We start from the raw sequence: 14223 nt of genomic DNA, 5'->3' as shown, positions 1-14223 counted from the left end.
TGGTATAGTGGCTGGTCGGAGTGCCCTCTCAATTTGTTTGTCCATGTATCCATTCTTGGAGAAAACTGTTTTGAGACGTTCTATCTCTATGGGTAGATTCTCTTGGTCTGTTAGGGCACGTGCTCTGTGGATTAAAGTCTTCAGAACCCCATTCTTCTGTGCAGGGTGGTGACAACTGCTGGCCTGCAGATATAAATCAGTGTGTGTATGTTTTCGGTACACACTGTGGCCAATTGATCCATCTGCTTTCCTCTGGACTAGTACATCCAGAAATGACAGCTGGCCATTCTTCTCCAGTTCCATGGTGAACTTGATATTAGGGTGGCATGAGTTAAGATGTTCAAGAAACTCATTGAGCCTGTCCATCCCATGTGGCCAGATCACGAAGGTGTCATCCACATACCTAAAGAAGCATGTGGGTTTAAATGTGGCTGTCTCCAATGCCCTCTCCTCAAAACTCTCCATAAACATGTTGGCAACCACAGGGGACAGTGGGCTGCGCATAGCTACACCTTCAGTTATTCGTATTTATTGCTAAAATAAACTTGTTATTATTATTACAAAATGAATTTCTTTGTAATAGTTGTCACCTCAAATGCTCGCAGTGGCTAATTATTCTTAAGAAGCATTTTTTTCAGTAATTTGCGCTGCGAGAAGCTCATCTTCCGATGCAGCCTCTGGTCGGCCATTGCGCGCCGAAGTATTAATTTAGTTTTCAGTGTTAACAGTAACTGTAAATCGGAGAACATTTTTAAATTGCAACAGATTATTCATTTAGGTTAAAGTTCATGTTTTTAAACAATACAGATTCCATGAGTTCGGTAAGTTTCAACTTGGCCGCTCCACGGCAACAATCGAAATTCTCTCGAGCCTTGCTTTGCAATCAATAAACAGAAATTAACAAAATTACATTCAATTCAATTAACGGCAACTATATTTTAGTCATCACATTCAAAATCTAAAGTTGGTACATGAATAAGTGAGGCCCTTCAAGAACCTGTTTCATATTTACTTATGCACGTAAGTAAAAGTGATGAGAAAAGACAATATCCCTGAGAGAAAGAAGCATACTGATAAATTAAAAATAAAAATATAATATAATATATACATAATTTTTTTGTGTATGACGTAACGAATGACACCCGACGTCACACCGCTTTGAACATTTTTTGTGACATGGATGCGATGCAGCTCTGCACTGCGTTTAGTACGATTTTCTCTCATTGCACGCACGCTGTCCATTTCCGGACACATGTTTGCACGACCTTTTGTCCTCCATATCAGGTCACGAATACGTCCCTACAGTCTGAGGGTTTTGTTACGCACACCCTGTAAAAGAAAGGGAATAGGCATCCGACACGGAGAGTTGCCAACTGGGACGAGAATCGCAGAGTAGTCGTGCTGACGGTGACTCACCAGACGCCGTTGAGGAACCTGACGAAGATGAGGAGCGGCAGCGAGGGCATGAACGCCGCCACCACCGAGCAGACGAAGTCCAGGGCCAGCGTCAGCAGCAGCACGAGGCGGCGGCCGCGCGTGTCCGCCACGAAGCCCCACACGTGCGAGCTCACGATCATGCCTGCCGCCGCACCAAGCACAGCGCACTGAGCTGCCCTCAACGGCGAGCTGCTGTACCTACGTGTAGACTGAAGAGCCAAAGAAACTGGTACTCCTGTCTAGTATCGTGTGAGGCCCCCACGAGCACGCCCAAGTGCCGCAAAACGACGTGGCCTGGACTCGACTAATGTCTGAAGTAGTGCTGGAGGGAACTGACACCATGAATCCAGCAGGGCCGTCCAAAAATACGTAAGAGTGCGAGGGGTGGAGATCTCTTCTGAGCAGCAAAGCACGTTGCAAGGCACCTCAGATTTGCTCAATAATGTTCATGTCTGAGAAGTCTGGTGGCCAGAGGAAGTGTTTAAACTCAGAGCAGTGTTCCTGCAGCCCCTCTGTAGCAATTCTGCACGTGCGAGGTGTCGCATTGTCGTACTGAAATTGCCCAAGTCCGTCGGAATGCACAACGGACAGGAATGGAAGCAGAAAAGATTAGATACAGGCTCCCAGGTAGATGCCATTTTCCTTGACTTCCGGTAGGCGTTCGATACAGTTCCGCACTGTCGCGTGATAAATTAAGAGCCTACGGAATATCAGACCAGCTGTGTGGCTGGATTGAATAGTTTTTAGCAAACAGAACACAGCATGTTGTTCTCAATGGAGAGACGTCTACAGACGTTAAAGTAACCTCTGGCGTGCCATAGGGGAGTGTTATGGGACCATCGCTTTTCACAATATATATAAATGACCTAGTAGACAGTGTCGGAAGTTCCATATGGCTTTTCGCGGATGATGCTACTGTATACAGAGAAGTTGCAGCATTAGAAAATTGCAGCGAAATGCAGGAAGATCTGCAGCGGATAGGCACTTGGTGCAGGGAGTGGCAACTGACCCTTAACATAGACAAATGTAATGTATTGCGAATACATAGAAACAAGGATCCTTTATTGTATGATTATATGATAGCGTAACAAACACTGGTAGCAGTTACTTCTGTAAAATATGTGGGAGGATGCGTGCGGAACGATTTGAAGTGGAATGATCATATAAAATTAATTGTTGGTAAGGCGGGTGCCAGGTTGAGATTCATTCGGAGAGTCCTTAGAAAATGTAATCCATCAACAAATGAGGTGGCTTACAAAACACTCGTTCGACCTTTACTTGAGTATTGCTCATCAGTGTGGGATCCGTACCAGGCCAGGGTGACAGAGGAGATAGAGAAGATCCAAAGAAGAGCGGCGCGTTTCGTCACAGGGTTATTTGGTAAGCTTGATAGCATTACGGACATGTTTAGCAAACTCAAGTGGCAGACTCTGCAAGAGAGGCGCTCTGCATCGCGGTGTAGCTTGCTATCCAGGCTTCGACAAGGTGCGTTTCTGAATGAGGTATCGAATATTTTGCTTCCCCCTACTTATACCTCCAGAGGAGATCACGAATATAAAATTAGAGAGATTTGAGCACGCACGGAGGCTTTCCGGCAGTCGTTCTTCCCTCGAACCATACGCGATTAGAACAGGAATGGGACGTAATGACAGTGGCAAGTAAAGTGCCCTCCGCCACACACCGTTGGGTGGCTTGCGGAGTATAAATGTAGATGTAGATACATGTGAGCAAACAGGATACTTATGTACGTGTCACTTGTCTGAGTCGTATCTAGACATATCAGGCGTCCCATATCACTCCAACTGCACACGCCCCACACCGTTACAGAGCGTCCACCAGCTTGAATAGTCCCCCTGCTGACATGCAGGATCCATGGATTCGTGTGGTTGTCTCCATACCCGTACATGTCCATCCGCTCAATACAGTTTGAAATGAGACTCGTCCGAGTAGGTAAAATGTTTCCAGTCATCAACAGTCCAATGTCGGTGTTGAAGGGCCAAGCGAAGCATAAAACTTTGTGTCGTAGAGTCATGAAAGCTACACGAGTGGACCTTCGGCTCCGAAAGCCCATATCGAATATGATTCGTTGAATGGTTAGCACGCTGACATTTGTTGATGGCCCAGCATTGAAATCTGCAGCAATTTGCAGAAGTGTTGCACTTCTGTCACATTGAAAGACTCTCTTCAGTTGTCGTTCGTCCCGTTCGTGCAGGATCTGTTTCCGGCCGTAGCGATGTCGGAGATTCGATGTTTCACCGGATTCCTCATATTCACGGTACACTCGTGAAATGGTCCTACGGGAAAATCCCCACTACATCGCTACCTCGGAGATGCTGTGCCGAGTCGCTCGTGCGCCGACTATGACACCACGTTCAAACTCGCTTAAATCTAGATAAGCTACCATTGTAGCAGCATTAACCGATCTAACAACAGCACCAGACACTTGTACTATATAGGCGTTGCCAAAGTGCAGCGTCGTACTCTACCTGTTTACATATCTCTGTATTCAAATACGCATGCCTATACCAGTTTCTTTGGCGCTTCAGTGTATATTTCCTTTCAAATAATCGAGAAACCATTCATCGATTCTCAAATCCTTAACTCACATTATAGATGAGAATGTAAAACATATTCTGTGTCAACCACAGCATTCTCTTGAATAAATTAGAGTATTATGCTGCGGATTGTTTGAGTCTTTCCTAACTGACAGGAAACAAAGGGTGTCGTTGCAAATTACCTGTGCAGTAAGCTGTCAGTCTTCATGTGATGGGGAATTAATTACATGTGTGGCTTTCAAAGGAAAGAATCAAGTCAGATAGAACATAATAATAAATGAGAAAATTTTGGGATACATATCCCATTTTAGTTGTCTAGGATGTGATATTAGTTTTAACTAAAAGACATTGAGAATAAGGTTAATAAATATCAAGCTTTTGCGCAACTACTGGAAGTCTTTTGGGAAGAAAAACAATAGTTGTAAGTCGCGGACAGGGACAGTAGCAAAAAATTAAAAAAAATTAAAAAAAAGTACATGAGTAGCGGAGATGAAATTTTATGAGATATGTAAGATGCTGTAATAAAATGAGGAATGAAGCAATATCTTTTCAATTAATGACACGATAGAAGAGAGAGAATGAAATGGAAGGATACTACTGACAGAATGACAGACAACAGATATCCAAAGAAGATGATGAGTTATCGACCGACTGGAAAGAGAGAGCTAGGTAAGTGGTGGGTGGGTGGATTGATGCTTGGATGGATGGATGGATGAATAAGAGAGACCGGAACAGGTGACCTCAGCATCTAATTCTTGGAAGGAGATGATGATGATAATGAATTATCTAGCAAAATAGCTGCACAGTCACACCCCCTCTAGTATCTTAGTACGAACGTCCCTCACGGATGGGTATTTACGACATTTCAGATTGCACCACGCTTTACCTATGTAGATGGTTCCGCCGAGGAAGCCCTTCTCGAATGACGTCATGTCGAAGTCGCACTGCGCCGCCGGCGTGACGTAGGCGGCAGCCAGAGACTCGAAGATCATCGAGATGAGGCAGAAGCCGCACACAGCCAGCAGCGCGTAGTGGAAGCGGCCCTGACCTGCCGACACACACACACACACACATTTGGACTTTATGCAGAAATATTCATACAAATACGTGCAGCAAATAATGAAGAACTCATTATACGTGTTTGAATGATATTTCCTCCATTTGATTGTACAACAACTTTACTACATATTACTATCATGATTTTGGCCTTAAGCTATTATCAAGTAAAACTATGTTGGGTATAATTGGACTTTGTAAAGTGATGTCGAATGAAACACCTTTCAGCCGTCTAGTTTCCAAACGTACACACATCCAAAAAAGTTTTGCATCACCCCGCTTCCCAGAACTCCTGAAGATAGACGTTGACTGTCGAAGTTGTACCACAGACACAGTCACTTTGACTGTTCAGAGATGTCACTAAACCCGCCCAAAGATGTAAACAACTATGCATGAGCAGCGCCTATTAGACGTTGGGGGTCCGACAGCCGATCAGTTCCAGTCATTCCACCAGGAAGGAGGTACACGGCTAGTATTCTCTGTAGTTCAGGCATGCCTGTACCGCGGTTCGATCGCGTCCGCATAGTTAATTTGTGCCAGGAAGGGCTCTCAACAAGGGGAGAATTCAGGCGTCTCGGAGTGAACCAAGGCGATGTTGTTCGGACATGGAGGAGATAGAGAGAGACAGGAACTGTCGATAACGTGCCTCGCTCAGGCCGACCAAGGGCTTTCCGTGCAGCCACAGGACGTCGTATTACGACTAAAACTGTGCGCAATAGGCTGCATGATGCTCAACTTCACTCCCGACATCCATGGCGAGGTCCGTCTTTGCAATCACGACACCCTGCAGCGCGATAGAGATGGGTCCAAAAACATGCCAAATGGACCGCTCAGGATTGGCATCACGTTCTCTTCACCGATGAATGTCGCGTATGCCTTCAATTAGACAATCGTCGGAGTCGTGTTTGGAGGCAACCCGGTTACGCTGAACGCCTTAGACACACTGTCCAGCGAGTGCAGCAAGGTGGAAGTTACCTGCTGTTATGGAATGGCATTATGTGGGGCCGACGTACGCCGCTGGTGGTTATGGAAGGCGCCGTAACGGCTGTACGATACGTGAATGGCTCCTCCGACCGATAGTGCAACCGTATCGGCAGCGTATTGGCGAGGCGTTCGTCTTGATTGACGACAATTCGCGCCCCCATCGTGCACATCTTGTGAATGACATCCTTCCGGATAACGACATCGCTCGACTAGAGTGGCCAGCATGTTCTCCACACATGAACCCTATCGAACATGTCTGGGATAAATTCAAAAGGGCTGTTTATGGAGGACATGACTCACCAACCACTCTGACGGATCTCCGCCGAATCGCCATTGAGGAGTGGGACAATGTGGACCAACAGTGCCTTGATGAACTTGTCGATAGTATGCTGCGACGAATACAGGCATGCATCAATGCAAGAGGACGTGATGCTGGGTATTAGAGGTACTGGTGCTTACAGCAGGCTGGACCACCACCTCTGAAGGTCTCGCTGTACAGTAGCACAAAATGCAATGTGTGGTTATCATGAGCAATAAAAAGGGTGGAAATGATGTTTGTGTTGGTCTCTATTCCATTTTCCTGTAGAGATTCCGGAAATCTTGGAACCGAGGTGATGCAAACCTTTTTTTGATGTGTATTTTACTTGATGACCAGTTTACGCGATGTACTACACCAAGCCCCTGACCGACGTGTAGGAAGATTCCACCTCGGTTCTGATCAAAACAGGGACCAGCAATAGTGGTTTTAGTAGATTTCTGCTTGCTGTAGCGATACCTTCAGGTACAAAATCAAAGAAATGTATGGCACAGAAGCAGGAAACATTTTCTCCATCCAGGGAACAATTGAGCTAGACACTGAACACCAATGCAGTATTTACATGCGCAGTGCATTACACGTATCTACGATAATAACAGCATCAATTAATATAGTTTTCTATCTTAATCTATGTACACTGGCTGGGTCCCCGGCACGAATCCGCCCTGCAGATTTGTGTCGAGGTCCGGTAAGCCGACCAGTCTGTGGATGATTTTTAGGTGGTTTTCCATCTGCCTCGGCAAATGCGGGCTGGTTCCCCTTATTCCGCCTCAGCTACACTATGTCGGCGATTGCTGCGCAAACAAGTTCTCCACGTACTCGTACACCACCATTACTGTACCACGCAAACATAGGGGTTACACTCGTCTTGTGTGAGACGTTCCCTGGGGGGTCCACCGGGGGCCGAACCGTACAATAACCCTGGGTTCCGTGTGGGGTGGCGGAGGGGTGATGTGGACTGCGGTAGTCGTCGTGGGGTTGCGGACCACTGCTGCTGCGGCGCGGACGGAGCCTCTCCGTCGTTTGTAGGTCCCCGGTTGACATAACATAACATAACATAACATGTACACTGGCTGACCAAAAAACAATTGAAGGACTCTGAAGGGGAAGGGGAAACGCAACTTCATAGGTTAACAGAGTATGATTAGAAAATCGAGTCATACTTGCAAAGAAATGGCAGTATGGACCAGCTAATCAGGTATGACGCTGCACCTCTTCGGGCCTGGATGTATGTTCGGATTCGGTTAGGGTGGCTGTCGCCGAGCCGCCGCTCCTGAGGTAACCCGGCGGTCCACAGCTGCCGTCGATCTCCCTGGACACTGGCACTGGGACGGTGTTGTCGTCCGAGATGCTCCTACACGTGTTTTCCCATTGGAAACAGGTGTCGGGATCCAGTTAGCCGCAGCACTACTTCAACGTCACGTACACAGTTCCTAGAGACGCGTTCACTTATATGGACGTGAATTGTCCTGATGGAAAATGTGAGTGCGGTACTGTGACATGGTAGGTAACACATAAGGACACAGAATGTCCGTGATGTACCGTTGAGCCGTTAGAGTTCCCAGTCGCAACCTGAGGTCATATCCGATGGCTCGCTGCCCCATGTCGCCGGGAGTAACACCGCACTGCCTCTCCCAGGGTCACCCGTATCCACCCAGGGCAGTGAAGAAGCGCAATTCGTCGCTGAGCACAGTGCGACCTCATTCATCAGTAGCCCATGCCTGGCGTTCACGTCCCCCCCACCCCCCGCCTCGCCACTGGAAACGCAGCCTCTTGTAATACAGCCTACGTTGTGGTGGGACGGTGATTGCCTGTTACGGTTGCTGCTAGTTTGCGACCAGTGGCGCGGGATAACATAGAATGTTGCAGACAGTCCGTTACTTGTTCTCGGATGAAGGAGGTTACAAGATGCTCGGTGCACAATACGGCGGTTCCCCCTTGCTGCGGTCAGACGTGGTCGACTGGACCCTTGAAAAAGACTCAGCCTTTTCCATAGAGTCCAATATAGAATCACTGTCACATGCGAACGCTCCAAAATAGCGACCGATCCCAACGTCTGGTGAAGTGGGGACCTGCAGTGATGCCCCTTTCAAACCCTGTCACGTCGTGATTACGCTCTGCCGCACTAGCAAACAGAGGCTGCCTGTCCTGCACAGTGATCATCCAACGTGTGACGCTGTTCACGACACTCAAACGTACACCACGCCTGGTAGTGACTCTAAATACTAGTCATTTACATACCCGCTGATCTACATCTACATTTATACTCCGCAAGCCACCCAACGGTGTGTGGCAGAGGGTACTTTACGTGCCACTGTCATTACCTCCCTTCCGTCTTCCAGTTGCGTATGGTTCGCGGGAAGAACGACTGCCGGAAAGCCTCCGTGCGTCCTCGAATCTCTCTAAAAAAACATTCGTGATCTCCTCGGGAGGTATCAGTAGGGGGAAGCAATATATTCGATACCTCATCCAGAAACGAACCCTCTCGAAACCTGGACAGCAAGCTACACCGCGATGCAGAGCGCCTGTCTTACAGAGTCTGCCACTTGACTTTGCTAAACGTCTCCGTAACGCTATCACGCTTACCAAATAACCCTGTAACGAAACGCGCCGCTCTTCTTTGGATCTTCTCTATCTCCTCCGTCAATCCGATCTGGTAGGGATCCCACACTGATGAGCAATACTCAAGTATAGGTCGAACGAGTGTTTTGTAAGCCACCTCCTTTGTTAATGGACTACATTTTCTAAGGACTCTCCTAATGAATCTCAACGTGGCACCCGCCTTACCAACAATTAATTTTATATGATCATTCCACTTCAAATCGTTCCGTACGCATACTCCCAGATATTTTACAGGAGTAACTGCTACCAGTGTTTCTTCCGCTATCATATAATCATACAAGAAAGGATCCTTCTCTCTATGTATTCGCAATACATTACATTTGTCTATGATAAGGGTCAGTTGTCACTCCCTGCACCAAGTGCCTATCCACTGCAGATCTTCCTGCATTTCGCTGCATTTTCTAAAGCTGCAACTTTTCTGTATACTACAGCATCATCCGCGAAAAGCCGCATGGAACTCCGACACTATCTGGCGTGTACACATACGAAGCTACTTTGTCATCAGACCATATCGTGTTTCACGTTATTGCCAGGCAGTGTATCTAGAGGGAGTTCCAGATAAGTTTCTTTCTCTAACACGCGAAATATTAGTTAAAGAAAGAGTTACACGGAGGTGACAAAAATTATGGGTTCCCACCTACTTTCGCGTCAGACTCATTCTGCTGTGTAGTGCAGTAACTCCATGTGGCACGGACTCAACAAGGCGTTGGAAGTGACCTGCAGAAATATTGAGCCCTGGTGCCTGTGTAGGCGTCCATAATTCTGCAAGTGTCACCAGTTCAGCATCTTGTGCACGAGCTGACCGCTCGATTACGTCCCATAAATATTCGATGGGATATATTTTGGGTGATCCTGGGTGGGCAAATAACGGTGAGAGTGATTTTGAGCGGCGCTGTAGATTTCTCGAGGCAAACCACACTGCTTACCTGTAACGTTTCTTCAAGATCAATAAAAGCCAGCGTAATGCTTCTTGATTTTCCAACTCCATATTGTTGCTAATTAATAACACTGATTGCCTAAGGTTTCAGCAGCAACAACAGTGACCTAACATTTGAACTGACGTTTTCAAACCTGTTCAAACCATAGAATCCGGCAAACAATAGTGAATTTTAGTTCTCTGAGCTGGTGCGTTTCTGGCGCCTGTTGCCATCGATTCTCATTTTCATCTTAGAGTCGACTTTGATCGCCGGCCTTGTGGCCGAGCGGTTCTAGGCGTTTCAGTCCGGAACCGCGCGACTACTGCGGTCACAGGTTCGAATCCTGCCTCGGGCATGGATGTGCCTGATGTCTTTCAGTTAGTTAGGTTTAAGTAGTTCTAAGTTCTAGGGGATTGATGAACTCAGATGTTAAGGCCCATAGTCCTTAGAGCCATTTCAACCATCATCTTTCTGTCGACTTCGATGTTGATTGCTCTTCTTTATCTCTTTGGCGGCGGGCATTTTAACTGCAACGCATGGGTTCTGCTGGGACTCTTGTGTGGTGATCCGCGGTGTGAGGTGCAGTCAGGTGGGACTGTGTACGTAGGCAGCAGGTGGAGAGGCAGAGTCGCCACGACAAAGGAGCGTGGCCGACCGCTACGGCGCGTTGAAATGTGCAACGCCGATCCATTGCCCATGGGCATTTGGTTTTCTTAGAGGTTGGAAGGACAAGTTCCTTCGAGTCTGTTACAAGCCACACAGGCCGAAAGAATTGGAGTCGTCGAGTTGCTTCGTTGGGTTTCGTGTATCTTAACTGAACGTGACAGTGTAATAACAGCTATTTGGAATCGTTCTAGTTGTTTATCACATAACTCGGTATCGTGACTTGACGGCAGTTAGGGAAATGTGGCTACGTCCAACAAACCGATATGAAGCATGGGTAAATACGTAGCTAGAAGTGCAACGAGTAGTGGGTAAGTCGGTGTCTGGCGTTCCAAGCCAAGCCGAGATGTTGTTGTCGTTGTTGTGGTCTTCAGTCCTGATGCTGCTTTAAGCAGCTCTCCATGCTACTCTATCCTGTGCAAGCTGCTTCATCTCCCAGCACGTACTGCAGCCTACATCCTTCTGAATCTGCTTAGTGTATTCATCTATAGGTCTCCCTCTACGATTTCTACTCTCCACGCTGCCCTCCAATACCAAATTGGTGATCCCTTGATGCCTCAGAACATGTTCTATCAACCGGTCCCTTCTTCTAGTCAAGTTGTGCCACAAACTCCTCCCCAATTCTATTCAATACCTCCCCATTAGTTGTGTGATCTACCCTTCTAATCTTCAGCATTCTTCTGTAGCACCACATTTCGAAAGCTTCTATTCTCTTTTGTCCAAACTATTTATCGTCCATCATTCACATCCATACATGGCTACACTCCATACATATACTTACAGAAACGACTTTCTGACACTTAAATCTATACTCGATGTTAACAAATTTCTCTTGCTCAGAAACGCTTTCCTTCCCATTGGCAGTCTACATTTTATATCCTCTCTACTTCGACCATCATCAGTTATTTTGCTCCCCAAACAGCAAAACTCCTTTACTACTATAAGTGTCTCATTTCCTAATCTAATTCCCTCAGCATCACCCGACTTAATTCGACTACATTCCATTATCCTCGTTTTGCTTTTGTTGATGTTCATCTTATATCCTCCCTTCAAGACACTGTCCATTCTGCTCAACTGCTCTTCCAAGTCCTTTGCTGTCTCTGACAGAATTACAATGTCATCGGCGAACCTCAGGGTTTTTATATCTTCTCCATGGATTTTAATTCCTGCTCCGGATTTTTCTTTTGTTTCCTTTACTGCTTGCTCAATATACAGATTGAATAACATTGGGGAGAGGCTATAACCCTGTCTCACTCCCTTCCCAACCACTGCTTCCCTTTCATGCCCCTCGACTCTTTATAACTGCCGTATGGTTTCTGTACAAATTGTAAATAGCCTTTCGCTCCCTGTATTTTACCCTCGCCAGCTTCAAAATTTGAAAGAGCGTATTCCAGTCAACACTGTCAAAAGCTTTCTCTAAATCTACAAATGCTATAAATGTAGGTTTGCCTTTCCTTAATCTAGCTTCTAAGATAAGTCGTAAGGTCAGTATTGCCTCACGTGTTCCAATATTTCTACGGAATCCAAACTGATCTTCCCCGGGGTCGGCTTCTACCAGTTTTTCCATTCGTCTGTAAAGAATTCGCGTTAGTATTTTGCAGCTGTGACTTATTACACTGATAGTTCGGTAATTTTCACATCTGTCAACACCTGCATTCTTTGGGATTCGAATTATTATATTCTTCTTGAAGATTGAATGTACACTCCTGGAAATGGAAAAAAGAACACATTGACACCGGTGTGTCAGACCCGCCATACTTGCTCCGGACACTGCGAGAGGGCTGTACAAGCAATGATCACACGCACGGCACAGCGGACACACCAGGAACCGCGGTGTTGGCCGTCGAATGGCGCTAGCTGCGCAGCATTTGTGCACCGCCGCCGTCAGTGTCAGCCAGTTTGCCGTGGCATACGGAGCTCCATCGCAGTCTTTAACACTGGTAGCATGCCGCGACAGCGTGGACGTGAACCGTATGTGCAGTTGACGGACTTTGAGCGAGGGCGTATAATGGGCATGCGGGAGGCCGGGTGGACGTACCGCCGAATTGCTCAACACGTGGGGCGTGAGGTCTCCACAGTACATTGATGTCGTCGCCAGTGGTCGGCGGAAGGTGCACGTGCCCGTTGACCTGGGACCGGACCGCAGCGGCGCACGGATGCACGCCAAGACCGTAGGATCCTACGCAGTGCCGTAGGGGACCGCACCGCCACTTCCCAGCAAATTAGGGACACTGTTGCTCCTGGGGTATCGGCGAGGACCATTCGCAACCGTCTCCATGAAGCTGGGCTACGGTCCCGCACACCGTTAGGCCGTCTTCCGCTCACGCCCCAACATCGTGCAGCCCGCCTCCAGTGGTATCGCGACAGGCGTGAATGGAGGGACGAATGGAGACGTGTCGTCTTCAGCGATGAGAGTCGCTTCTGCCTTGGTGCCAATGATGGTCGTATGCGTGTTTGGCGCCGTGCAGGTGAGCGCCACAATCAGGACTGCATACGACCGAGGCACACAGGGCCAACACCCGGCATCATGGTGTGGGGAGCGATCTCCTACACTGGCCGTACACCACTGGTGATCGTCGAGGGGACACTGAATAGTGCACGGTACATCCAAACCGTCATCGAACCCATCGTTCTACCATTCCTAGACCGGCAAGGGAACTTGCTGTTCCAACAGGACAATGCACGTCCGCATGTATCCCGTGCCACCCAACGTGATCTAGAAGGTGTAAGTCAACTACCCTGGCCAACAAGATCTCCGGATCTGTCCCCCATTGAGCATGTTTGGGACTGGATGAAGCGTCGTCTCACGCGGTCTGCACGTCCAGCACGAACGCTGGTCCAACTGAGGCGCCAGGTGGAAATGGCATGGCAAGCCGTTCCACAGGACTACATCCAGCATCTCTACGATCGTCTCCATGGGAGAATAGCAGCCTGCATTGCTGCGAAAGGTGGATATACACTGTACTAGTGCCGACATTGTGCATGCTCTGTTGCCTGTGTCTACGTGCCTGTGGTTCTGTCAGTGTGATTTTGTGATGTATCTGACCCCAGGAATGTGTCAATAAAGTTTCCCCTTCCTGGGACAATGAATTCACGGTGTTCTTATTTCAATTTTCAGGAGTGTATATCGCCTGTCTCATATATCTTACTCACCAGATGGAAGAGGTTTGCCAGGACTGGCTCACCCAAGGCTGCCAGTAGTTCTAATGGAATGTTGTCTACTCCCGGGGCCTTGTTACGGCAGGTCTTTCAGTGCTCTGTCAAACTCTTCACGCAGTATCATATCTCCCATCTCATGGTCATCTACATCCTCCACCATTTCCATAATATTGCCTGAAGTACATCGCCCTTGTATAGATACTCTACATACCCCTTCCACCTTTCTGCTTTCCCTTCGTTGCTTAGAACTGGGTTTCCATCTGAGCTCTTGATATTCATGCAAGTGGTTCTCTTTTCTCCAAAAGTCTCTTTAATTTTCCTGTAGGCAGTATCTATCTTACCCCTAGTGAGATAGCCTCTACGTCCTTACATTTTTCCTCTAGCCATGCCTGCTTAGCCATTTTGCACTTCCTGTCGATCTCATTTTTGAGACGTTTGTATTCCATTTTGCCTGCTTCATTTACTGCATTTTTATATTTTCTCCTTTCGTCAATTAAATTCAGTATTTCTTCTG

At 47.4% G+C, this 14223-nt stretch overlaps 1 protein-coding gene across 2 annotated transcripts in view; it reads right to left on the bottom strand.

Annotated features, from left to right (window-relative positions):
• Nucleotides 1-14223, bottom strand: part of LOC124718940 (synaptic vesicle glycoprotein 2A-like) — a 145179-nt gene that overhangs the window by 66745 nt on the left and 64211 nt on the right. For both annotated transcript variants that reach the window (XM_047244605.1, XM_047244606.1), the window contains exons 3-4: nt 4879-5040; nt 1417-1579 (exon numbers count right to left, since the gene is read on the bottom strand). In XM_047244605.1, coding sequence (XP_047100561.1) covers nt 1417-1579; nt 4879-5040 — 325 coding nt within the window. The remainder of the gene's footprint in view (nt 1-1416; nt 1580-4878; nt 5041-14223) is intronic.

The sequence above is a fragment of the Schistocerca piceifrons genome, chromosome 10 (genome assembly GCF_021461385.2).
Source record: "Schistocerca piceifrons isolate TAMUIC-IGC-003096 chromosome 10, iqSchPice1.1, whole genome shotgun sequence".
Lineage (NCBI taxonomy): Eukaryota > Metazoa > Arthropoda > Insecta > Orthoptera > Acrididae > Schistocerca > Schistocerca piceifrons.
Note: the sequence above shows the minus strand (reverse complement) of the source record. Positions and strands in the feature narration are given on the sequence as shown.